This window comes from Mytilus edulis, chromosome 3 (genome assembly GCF_963676685.1).
Source record: "Mytilus edulis chromosome 3, xbMytEdul2.2, whole genome shotgun sequence".
NCBI lineage: Eukaryota > Metazoa > Mollusca > Bivalvia > Mytilida > Mytilidae > Mytilus > Mytilus edulis.
The window spans coordinates 87,341,871-87,356,444 of NC_092346.1; the positions used below are offsets into that span (position 1 = coordinate 87,341,871).

The following is a 14,574-nucleotide window of genomic DNA, read 5'->3' on the forward strand; positions in this document are numbered from 1 at the left end:
AGTTAAGAAAAAAATCAACTTCCGTTTCCTTTTTCAATTTTCAGCAGGTCTGCATGATGAAAATATATGTTTATGATGACAAAATAATGCTTTCCTTAAATAATAATTTATATTTATTAAAGCAAACTTAAATTTTATTTTATACATAAGTCATTGTTCATACTAGAATAAACGGATGGGGCTTCAAACGACTGATATACGCAGATTTAAGGTCTTAACAAGGATTATTTACTATAGATCTTCACGATATTTTTCTTTAAATCAATGACAACTTGACTGATATTCCCCATAATGTAAAAAGGAAGATCTTCGTAGAGAACAAACTATTATTCCTCTTTTTGCGACAGTTTGCATTGTCGCATATTCCAAGATTCATTTAAAAAAAAGATAAATATGTGCTAAAAATGTTGATGATAGTACCAACAACGTGTATATATATATATCGCACCTGTTACACTTGATTAGTATAATTTGGTATGGACAATCGCTTAAGAATAGTATTGAAATCAATGTTCAGAGCACCCTGTTTTTTGTGGTGTTGTTTCTAAGTCGTTTTCTATGTTCTTAATGTTGTTTCTTGTTAAGTATTATTTGTTTATTTCTTTTTTAGCCATGAGTTTTTCAGTTTGTTCTCAATAAGTTTGAATATCCCTCTGGTATCTTTTGCCACTCTTCACTTGTATAATAATATTTAGTTTTACCATGGAAGTATTATATTGACAGGAACTAGGTACGGAAAGTGATTTTTTTTAAATCAACCGATCTTAGAAAACTTTACCTCATTTAAAAGGCATTGTGAAGACATTTTCAAAACAGTTTCACTTTTATCTATACACATAATAACAACGAAGAAATTGCAACTTTTCAAAACGAAAATTTTTTACTATTCTGGAAAAACTGTTTCCTCTCTTTAAAAAATAATAAAATATATTTTTTTAATCATTTGGGTTATAGTTTTGTTTATATTGCTTCTTTTACATCTTGTTAGTCAATTTCAATCCTCCATATTCAGGTTTTTGGTCAAAATAGAAGCATAAAGCATGAAAATGTCGACCACTCTCATGAAATTGTATCGTCCAAAGTCACATAACATGACGATACCTTTACATATTCCTTTTTTCAGAGCATCAGGTATATTGAAAATGTAAAGTAAAACTTTATAAACATTTGAATGTAAAGAAACAAAATATAAATATGAATATTACTCTTTATATACAAATGTATGTTAGTGTGTGTGACTATAAAAAAAGATGTGGTATGATTGCCATCTGAGACATGACTCTCCACAAGAGACCAAATGACACAGAAATTAACAACTATAGGTCACCGTACAGCCTTCAACAATGAGCAAAGCCCATACCGCATATCAGCTATAAATGGCCCCGAAATGACAAATGTAAAACAATTCAAATGAGAAAACTAACAGCCTAACTTATGTAAAAAAAATAAATGAAAAACAAATATTTAACACATAAACAAACAACAACTACTGAATTACAGGCTCCTGACTTTGAACAGGCACATACATACAGAATGTGGCGGTGTTAATAAAATTGAGAATGGAAATGGGGAATGTATCAAAGAGACAACAACCCGGCCACTGAAAAAACAACAGCAGAAGGTCACCAACAGGTCTTCAATGCAACGAGAAAATCCCACACCCGGAGGCGTCCTTCAGCTGGCCCCTAAACAAATATACACCAGTTCAGTGATAATGAACGCCATACTAATATCCAAATTGTACACAAGAAACTAAAATTAAAATAATACAAGACTAACAAAGACCAGAGGTTCCTTACTTGGGACAGACGCAAAAATGTGGCGGGGTTAAACATGTTTATGAGATCTCAACCCTCCCCCTATACCTCTAGCCAATGTAGAAAAGTAAACGCATAACAATACGTACATTTAAAATTCAATTCAAGAGAAGTCCGAGTCTGATGTCAGAAGACATGTTAGCGGACGCCCAATCCTCCCCCTGACCTGTGACAGTACAACATAAGAATGAACTATAAAAATCAGTTGTACCATGAGAGACAAGAAAAGTTTTGTATAGTCATGATACATGTGATAGTTTTAGAATGTTCCCTTTTCATTAACATTCTATTTAATTAATATATCTTAATCTTATATGGCATGTATAGTGAATGCTTATAAATAAAAATAAACAACAACCTTCTAACAATTATTCTACATGACTAAAATAAAAACATTATTTTTATTTTGAGAAATTTCAAAGAAAATAATTATGTCAGATTATGTACTGTAAATACCTGTATGTATAAAAGTAAAGTAAATTCATCATGTTCATATCTGTATATCAGTTACAATACTTATACAGTGAAATCTGTAAACCAATTTTATTCAGGACTGAAGTTCGAAATGCATTAAATGTGAATAGCATTCGAATTGAACTGCCGCTACTGCATGGATTCCTATGTATGTTTTTAGTTGAACATGTTGAAAATACATACAGTCATGTATATTGATTGTTGTTAAACCACATTATTCAGTATCCTTACTACCTCGTGTGCAATGGCAAGTGGTTAAACTATCGTTAAATGGCAATAAACTGGCTGTATAATGCAAAAAAAAAAACTATCACCGCTGAATTCCAATCAAAACTTAACCAAAAATTGTCCATGCAAGGGAAATAACTCTGTATACACAAAAAGGAGGGTAATTTATAAAAAATAATTTTGATATGAACACAGCTATCTAGATTTATTTTTTGGACCTTATTATTTAATTAATATATTAAACTTAATAAAAAAGTACATTTTATGGCTGTATAAAGTTCCCTTGTATTTTTTTGAAACAAATGTAACTTTCAAACCCTTGTTTGTACCTCAAATATTTCATCATATTCCCGAAAATTATAATATACAGAATCATGAATATTCATATAATATCTATCAAAAGCAATCAGAACCTTCTGAGACTTAACAAGTTAATAAAAGACCGTAATTGGAGGTCACCCAAAGATTTTATTTTTACACACATCTGGGTACAATTATTTAGGGTAATTTGGAGTTATCTCCCATTGGTTTGCCATACCTACAGGAACTACTACGACCCGACTTCAAACGGTTCATCTGCGATGCCGCGTACCATTTAATGACATGTTAATTAACTTGAAACATGGCACTATATTAATACACCAGTGTGTGGCACATTGCGATAAAGTCATGTGTCGGTCGTTTCCGGGGTACGGAAATACAAGAAGAAAGCGGATGTTGTCATAAATCCTAAGGAAACAGTTTATACACACGTGTGTAGATGAATAGAACGAGACATACAATCATTAATTCCAAACAAACACTTTGACAATGGATGAATTTGAGACAGATAATATACCCGATGATTTTTGTCCTCACATTTTGAAAGTGAGATATATTGTTCGTGTAAATCGGATGATTCGTCACATCTTATCGAATGTAAAAGCAAAGAGTGCAAAATAAAATTTTAGCACATACAATGTGTTGGATTGCAAATTGGCATCGATGGACCATGTTAAATAAGGCTTTACGTATATAACTATATATGAAATATCCTGACTGCCAAATATACATCACTGAATTCAGTTTCAGTTTACGTTTTTGGTATAGACATTAAACCTTGTTTTTTTTAAGTGCATATATAAAGTATTAGATTTACAGTAGAAGTTGATAACTTTAAGATTTGTCCTTGTGAGAAAACAATACTCGGGTCATAAGACTTTTTTTAAATCTTGGCTAGTATATATATTGGCATAGTCATACATGTTCAAATGATAAAATACTGACCATGGCTTTATATGATCGGAAAGGTCTTTCAATTGCGGGTAGACATGAAGTTTTTATATTCACAATTAAAAAGATATTAACCAACATTATATAGATAGCTACACAACGAAGTGAGATCTCTGTTTTCTTCTGCTGTATTTTGTTGATGTTGGTACTTGTTCGATTAATTTTCGTATTTTAAACTGGAAATTTATACTTTCCAGGATTATCCAGTACCTTAACTATATAGATTACTCGAAACTTCACAGTATTTATTTTTATCAAATATATTTATTTTTAACCGGCGGTAACCGGAACACACCTTAATTACGATTTAAACTTAACCCACAAACTAATGAAATATTGTCACTCACCATTTCAAAACGTTGTAGTATTCAAAGTTCTCGTCCGATTTTCTTGGTTTGTACATCAGTCGATTTGTTTTGAAAAATTGAATAATTCTGAAAGACCACAGACGAGATTGAAATACACAAAGGGGTTTTCCGACAGGTATTAGAGATAACCTTTCGCAATAAAAACCACGTGATGATAAGAAGTATGTCTGGTCAGTTTAGGACGGCGGCATCGCACATGGTCACAAAGGGCTATTAACGATAACATACTAATTAGTCAGTTTCCATATCTTTTCTACAGAGCTCCCTGGGTTATAAATAAGTGCTAATAAATCGTTGTAGTTCCTGTCAATATAATACTTCCATGGTTTTACTATATCAATCACCATATTAACTTCTTATACATGTACCTGCATACTGCCCACATTCATGTCGACATGCACTTGCCTTTTAAGTAACAAACCTATATTAAGTCGGCTCAAAACCAATTTAGTCTCTGCTTAAGTTGTGCATTTCCCAAACAGTATGTACCATACCTTCCAACACCCATTACTGAACTAAGACGCTTTCCTTGATTAGAGTGCTCATCGGTTAGACAAGCTTGAATACATTTGGGATATTATTCCAATTTTTGATTATTTTCTTTCCAAGTAATGTCTATATTTGCCAATCTGTTATCCATCTAGAAAACAGCTTGATTTATTTCGTTCAAATGTTAATTTTCAGGCCATTCATTAAGAGGCAGTACCCGGTACTTTTACCCTCTTATGCTACTGATAAGTACTGCCTAAATTCAGAAATTTTTATATAAGATGTTCATAGAATACATTGAAAAGTACCACCTACAAATAGGAATGTACCGGTCAACATGAAAGATAATGAAACCCCTGAATTTTAAAGCAATCGGTCAAAAGGAAAGTGTGATGCCAATGGACTTGAAAAATCACAATTATAAGTATACTATGAAACAAATAGACTTAGCTGTCATGCTTTTGTTTGTTAGTTTGTTTTATATCTCATTTATATATCCCAAATCTATTCTGATTTATATTTTGATATTAAAATGTAAAACTGCCTTTATCAGTTGTATATTGAAGTAATGGTTTCGAAGTAGAGTTGAAATTGGAAAGCAATACTTACATGTTGGTATTTCAATTTTGATATGCACTACCTGTAGCTTTATTTCACAGTATAATTTTTTTGTTTTTTAGGTGACTGACCAAAATGTCTGAGGCAGCACCAAATCCACCCAAAAAATCAGGAAGGTATGTATATATTGAAATATAATAGATCATGCACTGATGAATAGGTATAGATTATCAGGTGTTTTACACATCAATATTGTTAAATATCAAGCGCTAGCCATAATGTGTTAATTTTTTAGTGCAGCAAACGAGCAAAGCTTCACATTGGTTTGATATTTTACGCTATCTATTCGAAGAAAAGCCGATTATCTGTTTATCGTTCTATTATTGGTCGTTTCCCCTCCTGAGACAGTTTTGCGCTTGACAAATGATAATGTCGCCTCTCACATTGTGACATCACTGATAACTTCTCCTCAGACACTGAAACCTCAAAAGCTGTATTACAAGAATTAAAGAGAGACTAAGCAGGGTGGTAAAGGCGTATGGGAGGACGATCAATAGCATTACTCATCACACATTTTCTTTAAACTTTTATTACCAATCATTGCTTTGAATAAGTTGACAATTTTGTATTTTTTTTCATTTGAAAATTAATGTTTCAATTAATGATCTGAAAATTCAGTTATTTGTAAAAAGTAATGAATTGGTTGAAATTGTATCCAGAAGTAGATTCCAGCTGATTCAACCAGTAAAAATAAATAATGGGCTACTTTAAATTTATGTCCTTCACTGGAAATAATCAATTATGTGCTTCTTATGACATCATTTACCAGATTGAGATGGAGGATATCGCCTGTATCCCTGTACTGAGGGGGGGTCCTGATCCCGAAATCCTGGGCTAAAAAACACGAAATCCCGAGGTCCCGAAATTCGAAAAATAGAATTCCCGGATCCCGAAAGGGTCAATCCCGAAATCCCGAGCTTAAAGGGAAACTTCGCAAAAAAATCAGAAATTGATATTATGTCCATTCTGTATAAAAATGCTCAAATTTATAAATATTAAAGTTTTATTCCGCTAAATAAGAGATCACCATCGATTTTAAATTTTGAGTATCAGTTCTCTGTGCTCCGCCATTTTGTCACCTTCTCCGATGAAAAATCCCGATATGTTTATAAACCACAAAGGAACAAAACTACAGTAAACGATGTAGTCGATATCTTGTCAATCGTACGGTTGTTTTATCTGACTGACTAACTTGATACGGAAAATGGTCTTATTTTTTTAAATAACCATATAGTCTGTTATTTTTAAACTGATAATATTGTAATTAGTTAAAAAGTCAAAGTTCAAATCATAAATAAGTGTTCCGTGGAAATTGTTGTCGAAAATCTAATTCGTTCATAATTCTTTAAAGTAATAAACTTTATTTAAATAAATTCGGATCTTCCCTCATCTGATCACCAGCATGGCTAAAGGTATTACTCCCAAAGGTATTGGAAGGGGTGTAAGGTGACATGTCCAGGTATTCAAACGATTTCCTGTCCGGCGGGCTTGCAAGTTCATGCATCGTTTCACTTCTGTAGGTATTGATCAGTGTACACGACCGTAACTTATAACTTTCCATTTTGAACTATCAGGTGCATGTATAATATACATTTTTGTTTTGCGTGTCCGAAAGTGATATAATATACTAGTCATTACTGAACTCATACGCTTGTTTATAAATAACATTTCTGGTGTAAAGAATATTATTTATAAAAAAAAAATAATACAAAACAAAAAATTTGAAGAAATACAAATCTATTTACATATTTTTCCAAGGGTTAATTTGGGAAAATACTCGTTGTCAATAGTTTAGGACAGATTGGAACATACCAGAATTATTGATTTAAAAAAATGTGCGCACTTGTCGACGATTCGTGTATACATACGCCTGGGTAGAAAGTTACGGAACTATAGTCAGTAGCGCAATTTAAAATATGTATACATGTATACATTGAACATAAGAAAGAAACATACATTTTGTGTAAATTGTGGTAAAAGTTTTGTAAATAGACTAGTCCACGTATGCCAACAGTATGTAATCAACGAATTCGGTAGACTATTGTATACCAAAAGAAGAAGAAGAAAAAAAGAAACAATTTGATTTAAATACAGGTCAATTTATAACTTGCTTTGGTTCATCGAAGTTAAGAACATAGTAAACTCACAGATTTATATATCCAATTAGATTGTTCTCGAATAAAGGACGAAATTCGTCATCATCACAATTCATGTAAAATATATATGCAACTGGACGTACACTAATAATCCCCAAGGGATGTGAATATTTTCTAGGAAAACTATTGAGTATCAATTTCGGGATTTATTTTCTTTCTTGATATTCAATGACAGCAATTTAAAGAATAAACTGCTTGTCGGATATTTGTCCGCTTTAGGGGTATTCTTGCAAGTTGAACAGACTTATAATAACATTCAAAAATAGGGAAAGATAACATTAAATTCGTTGTCTTTTAATTTTAAACATCGTTGGTCAAATAGTTATTTAAGTATATATATACGTTGGGAGACGACGACTATTATAGATGTCTCAGATTTTAATAAGGACGTTCCCGATTATGAATAAATTTGGTTGACGTTTTTCACACTTGAAAAGAATATCTATTCGTAATTTTTCGATTCCATTCCATGAAGATCCTTATATTTCCTGTCAACTTTTTAAACCTCTTAAGTACAAAAGTATTTTTTTCTTTATTCGTACATATTATTTTCCGCTTCGGTAGAGTTATCTTCAGATAGTTTCAGATATTAATTAATACATGGCTTTCAAAAGTCTAAATGTAAGTGTTCTCGTATATTTTTTCGCCTAATAAAGACCAATAAAAATGATTTAGTAAAGCTATTTCTAATTTCTAAATCCCCCTTTTTTATGAGACATAAATCAAGGACAAGACTTGTATATCATTTCATTTTGACATATGAATTAAGTTTCCCGTCTTTAACCGAAAATTTCTTAGTAAATTAACTTATTTGAATTCAAATAAATAATAGCACCAAATATAATTAAATAATTCTACGGCGATCAATTTTTATTTGTCACCAACTTGAATATGTATTTTTAATGTGTGTATTAAATGCTACCACTGATCCGAATAGACAGTCACACCTGGCAAGGTGTGCCCTAGAGGCGTGGTTAAATACCGAAGTGCAAATAACAATTTACCTTTCAACAAGCCATCTACGAGTATTGCCACAGAACCGTGAATACACACATCGTATAAACCTAGTCATAGCAGAGATAGTAAAAGGTCAATAAGAGTACACCAACATATTGTCTTTACAGATTATTGTACTTTAATTTGTTCACCTTATCAGTCCGAAAATGCATTTATTAAAAATAAATTTATAACTTTTTGTGTTGTCTACAAAAATAATTCGAATATATACGTTTAACAAAGATAATTTATCTCACGAATGAGTACAATTGAACGTCTGTGCGTTTTATCTTCTTAGATAAAGCATAAGTCATCGGCGCGCTTACGATTACGCTAAAATATGATTAAAAACCAAGACTTTTAATGATTGTATTTTAAATCCCGGCATGCAAAAATCAGGAGAAAACGTCACGACCTACAGGAAGTAGTTGATATTTTTTCATTAATTATTGAATTTCTCCTTTATTACTGCACTTATAGCGATAAAACTTTGTGAATATATATATTATGTCATAATGAACATATTTAAACCATAAGTAAAAAATCGTGAATTTTCCCTTTAAAAACACCTGATCCCGAAGTCCAGATTAAGGTCCTATCCCCCCTCTGTACTATCAAAGTTTATCAAGCATCTTCATGATTTTTTCGATCGTCATCATTTAGGATAAACTAGAAATAATGTTAGTTCTGTATATGGCTAAGTATTCAGTAAAGTGCTGTTTCAATGGGTGTCCCAGAAAAATGCATTTTTTTCATATTTTAAATTATTTTGAGTTTTAATGCAGGTAGCTAATCAATTCACTGCATGATGAAGAGATAATATAAACAGTCTCATATGAAAAGTTTATTGTTGAATAAAGTATTTTATAAATGAAGTGTTGAATTCCCTATTTTTTGCATGCTTATTTTGTGACATGGTCGAATGACCCAAAATCAAAATTGTTTTATTAACCTTTTTGTATGAATGGCAACTAGGTAAAAAGGATTTTCAGGTAAAACAATAGGGTTGGCAAGGTTAAGGACACTAAAACATGAAAAATCATCGAAAAATAAGGATTAAAAACAATTTTAAATGGTCATGTTGTTGGACTAACATTTTCTGTCTTCTTCCTATGTGAAAATGAAATATAAGTTATGTAACAATAGAGGGCAATTAAATGCACAAAATATCTTGAGGCTTGAGCTTATTAACTAAAATGTGATAATTCATCATGAAGTTACAGCAGAAAGTTTTATTTTTTTCAGGAATTGTCATTAAAGTTTACTCTTGAAAAATCTGTCCAACCGTTACGGGCGAACATTTCAATTTTCATTTGCAAGTTGCCAACTCAGTTTAAGTTTTTTTTAATGTTTATGACAACAAATTTTACTACAATCGCGATGTGCATACGGTATTGCTGTCAACTGTTCCTTTTTACTTGAGGTCAACGACATTGAAGGGGTGAACACTCTTTCTGTCCAACCAAGAGATGGAAGTTACATCCAACATTTGTCCAAAAAAATGTTACGTCCAACATCCAAGATATTCTCTAAAATGGCAACCACAAGTCACAGAATCAATTTCGCTTCTACTTTGACAATTACTTAACCTTAAATACTACCATATAAATGAAAAATAAAGAGGTTTTAAACTGTTGACAGTCTAAATTTGACATAATTTTGAAAATTAGGACGTAACAAGAGTCCATTAATTTTCTGTTGGACGAACCGTAGGACAAAATCTTCTAATGTCGGACGTAACAGCTTTTTAAAAGTAAAAAGAACCTTGTTAACAACTAACAAGTCCACATAAACTAAAAAATAGTTCTCAGACCCTTCCTAGTCTCTTCTTAAGAGGTGCCCATTTTTAAATTCCCATTAGGATCAGTAAATTAATGAATTCTGTCCTATGTTTGTCCGACAGGGAATATAATCTGTCCTATGTTTGTCCTACAGTTTTTTATGGTTTTGTTTTATCCATTTATTTAATAATGAACCATTTTACCTCTTGCTGAGGAACACCAGCTGTAGATATTAGTATAAACAGCATAGTTTTGATTTTGTTTTTGACTTTCAATGATGCAAATGGAACAAATTCTCATCCAAAAATGTCCCCGTTTGTCCGACATATTTTAAGATTTTTCCAACTTATAAGTTAGTTTTTGAAAAATTTAACAAAATGATATACTTTAATTGAAGATCTTATGAACTGTCAGAGAAAAATTGATATATTTATTAACTAGGCCTTCATATAAAAGGAAAATATTCAATTTTTCAATGTCCTGTTACGTCCAACATAACCTCTGTCCAACATGCTATTTAGGTCTAATTTTATGTTTTCTGACTAAATAACTATCTTTTTACATGTAAAACCCTAAACTAGAATCATTCTCCTTTCAGAAAATCATGTTATTAAGATTGAAACAGCTACTTTTAAAATCATACATGTTGTCACACACTAACAACACTATACTGAATACTTAGCCATATACCTAATCACATTTCTCTTATTTACAGTAGTGCTGATGATCATTTTAAGAATTTAATTTACTGAATAGTTTGGGCAATATAGCATCATATCTATTCAACCACTCGCTCAACATGTAAAGGAAGTGGCTATGCCTCTAAATGCACAAAGGATGTTCCCAAAAATCAAAGTTTTTGATGGCATATGCAGCAAACTCAAGTTTATTTCCAAACAGTGATTAACTTCAATTAAGATGTAAACATATGGATTACATTCAATAATAAACATACATGTATGCATGAATATCTGATAAATATATATATACATGTATATTGAACTGTTCATTAGAATACCTACCATTTACTGTCATTCTAATTTCAGACTTTACAGCAAAGCTGTCTTCACTGGGTACAAGAGAGGATTACGTAATCAGCATGAAAACACTGCTCTTCTTAGAATTGAAGGCGTCACAAGCCTAAAGGATGTACCATTCTACCTTGGCAAAAGATGTGCTTATGTTTACAAAGGAAGAAGGTATGTTCAGAACCTCAATGTTGAAAATTATGAACAACTGCATTCCAGTATTAACAAAAATAGTAATTGATTTTTAATTTCAGAAAGATTTTCATATTAGTCCAAAATAAATAAATAGTGTGTTTCCGGTTTCCCAACCCTACCTCTGTTTTTGACGCAAACCCTAAACATTTTATTGACAAAATTTAAAAAAAAAAAAAAAATTTGGTCTGTCCAGATTCGACTATTCGTTTAGAATACTACATATCTTCAAAATGTTTGATAGCAATGACCAACATGGACAAGTAAAGCGTTTCAAGAATCAAGATTTTAAATATTAAAACAAGCATGGCTTTTTGACAACCATTCAGCGTTTTAGCTGTCAAATATATGCGAAATGTGATAAGGCCAAAAAAAAATATATGTCTGTTTCCTGTTTCCCGACCGACCCTGACTCAAACCCCCCGACCCTAGATCTTTTTATTCAAATCCGGAAAAAAATCGTTTCCGGTCCGGAAAAAATAATTTCCGGTCCGATCCAGATCCGTATTTTACTATGCCCAAACAATCAAAATGGCTGCTCCCAGCACAAATGTGCTACAATTAAGGTTTAAAAAATGTCAGCACTGGGAGGATTATTCAATTAAAGCTTCTTTAAAGGGATTAAATCATTTTGGGGTACAGGACCCTAACCAAACATGACATGTAACCGACTGCAAATCTGACAGGGAGTGCAAAAATTAAAAAAAAAAAAAAAAAAAAAAAATCCCGACCTACCGACCCTGATTTATTTGCCTTGGAAGCAGGCGACAGACATATATTTTTTTTTGGCCTAACATGGTTGCAAAATATGACATTAATTCCGGATAATTACAGTTTGAGTTAATGACGGCAAGGGGGCAGACAATGTGTAACTAGAAAAAGAAAGCTTTCCCAAGTAGGCAGACAGGGTGTATGAATTATGTTCATTTATAAATGAATCTGCCCCGGCACCATGTCTACTTTTATTCTTTAATATTTCTCTGGCTGGTCCCACATGTACAACAATTAATATTATACGAGAGAAGGAAAAAAAATCATGTCCTATTAATATCTACAATTTTTTTTCCATAGATTAAATAAGGCAAATATTTCGCATTCTCATTCTTCTCAAAACCTAGAATTTTAATATTGTCAGAACCCCATACTTCAAGATAAAATTCTGTCAAAAATCAAAACACATCTATATATTAAATAAAGAGGATGCAAGAGTATTACCCCTCGAAAAATCATAATAAGCCGCTGCTAAGCATCGATTTGCAGTGTTTTTACCACTAAAAAAAGGGGGTAGAAATCTGTTCCCACATGTATACCCTGTGTGTCATATACATTGTTAGGTTCAACAAGGCCAAACATAATTATACAATGCCAGATTTTTCACTGCCTTTTTTGCATTAAGATAATTAATCAGCAGGAACATATTCCTTTTACGACCCATGAAATGCTTAAAATATGCATTAAAGTTTATTTTCATATTTCTTACACAAAACTAAAACAGAAAATTAAAAAGCTGTAGATTTAAGTACTATTATAAATATCAAAGAAACATACAGGCACACCAAATGATTTCATTTAGAACCTTTTTCTGCTGTCATCGATAGAAATAAAAAATAAAAAAATTTCTTAAAATAAAATGTTTTACCTACCTACCCTACCTATTTTTTTGGGGGTGAAATAGGAAACACACTATTTATTTATTTTGGCCTTAGGCTATACTGCACTATTGCCTTACTCTTGGTTCTGGTCCAGTAAAAGTTTTTGTTCAGCTTGGCTGGTGAAATGAGTTGGTCCAGTGAAGCCTTACATTAACTGGACTGAAGTCTGTAAAGTTTTAAAAGCCCTTTAGAATAACTGGAGTCTGTAGACTTTTTGTAGAATTTATTCCCTGTTAAATTATATTGGCTGTTTCATTTGTTAATTTTATCTTTGCTAATGCTGGTAATAAATTCTCTTATAAGCACCCAGGTCATGCGACCATTTCAAACAAATCTTAAGGGGGGTGGGGGGGTGGGGGGTGTATGTGATTGTGGGATTCCAATCAAACATAGATATGAAGTAAGCTTAAACATACCCGATACAGACTGACTTCAATAACAGAATTCTATTTCAATTTAACAGGAGGACTGCCTGTCCAGGACACGAGAAAGCTAGTCGTATCAGAGTGATCTGGGGAAAAATAACCAGATCACATGGAAACAGTGGAATGGTGAGGGCAAAGTTCAAGAAAAACCTGCCATCTGTTGCCATGGGAAAAAGAATAAGAGTGGTAGGTACCTTTATTAAGTCTGTAAACTAAGTTATAACTACATTGTTGTATTTTCAAGAACATCAAGAACATTAGTTAGGCAAAAAATGGATCTTCTGTTTCTGCAGATATGGAAGCAAACATTTCAGACAAAATTGCCATGAAACAAAGTCTAGAGATTTGACATAACTTAAACATGATTGAAGAGAGATATATTTTTTTGTGGTTTGAATTAATTGTTTATAATGATAAAAAAAAGTTCTTAAAGTAAGAAGATGTGGTATAATCGCAATTGAGACATCTCTCCACCATCAACCAAATAAGGACCAAAACTGAGGCCACATAGCATGCTATGAAAGGTTGCTTCATGACAAATGGAAAACAATTCAAATGAGGACACCAACAGATTGATTTGTGTACAAACCATAAAAAAAGGAATACTGGGCATAGAGAACAGGTTTTAAAACTCCTTTTAAGCATGTGACCTGATAAAGTATAGACTTTAAAAAATCTTATGCTATCCAAGACCTTAAAAATTATCTATAATGTGATAAGTTTGATACAAATATAGCCTCAGATTAATTTTCAGATATTTAATGTTGATATTTTTTTTCTTTGTAGATGATGTATCCATCAAGAGTATAAAATAAAAGAAAAAAGACTAAAAATTGTTATGTGAATTGCATATTTATATATAATGTGGCATCTTTCCTATCCTACATTCTAATGTGAATGGGGTTCTGTTTACTCTTTTTACCAATCACTTGGTGCCTTTGTCTTCCATTTACTTTTATAAATGTATTCTCATCTTGTTTAAAAAAATGTATCCAATGATCTGCCAGCCAACCATCATGGCAGAGATTTTCTTGAAGAACTGACAATAATAAATTAACCCTTGAACAATGGTATTACC

General features: G+C 32.0%; 1 protein-coding gene across 1 annotated transcript; it reads left to right on the forward strand.

The window, feature by feature from the left end:
• Positions 1-28: 28 nt before the first annotated feature.
• Positions 29-14,329, forward strand: LOC139517688 (large ribosomal subunit protein eL33-like). The gene is made up of 5 exons (XM_071308984.1): positions 29-47; positions 5,329-5,382; positions 11,246-11,398; positions 13,535-13,682; positions 14,283-14,329. The coding sequence occupies exons 2-5, from the start codon at positions 5,342-5,344 to the stop codon at positions 14,304-14,306; spliced, it is 366 nt and encodes a 121-aa protein (XP_071165085.1). The 5' UTR covers positions 29-47; positions 5,329-5,341; the 3' UTR covers positions 14,307-14,329.
• Positions 14,330-14,574: the final 245 nt, after the last annotated feature.

Bases quoted from the DNA above. Each gene is read 5' to 3' on its own strand.
- LOC139517688 (XM_071308984.1), top strand. From the start codon at position 5,342: ATGTCTGAGGCAGCACCAAATCCACCCAAAAAATCAGGAAG. The intron at 5,383-11,245 runs GTATGTATATAT...TTCTAATTTCAG, and splicing joins CCACCCAAAAAATCAGGAAG to ACTTTACAGCAAAGCTGTCT. The intron at 11,399-13,534 runs GTATGTTCAGAA...TCAATTTAACAG, and splicing joins TATGTTTACAAAGGAAGAAG to GAGGACTGCCTGTCCAGGAC.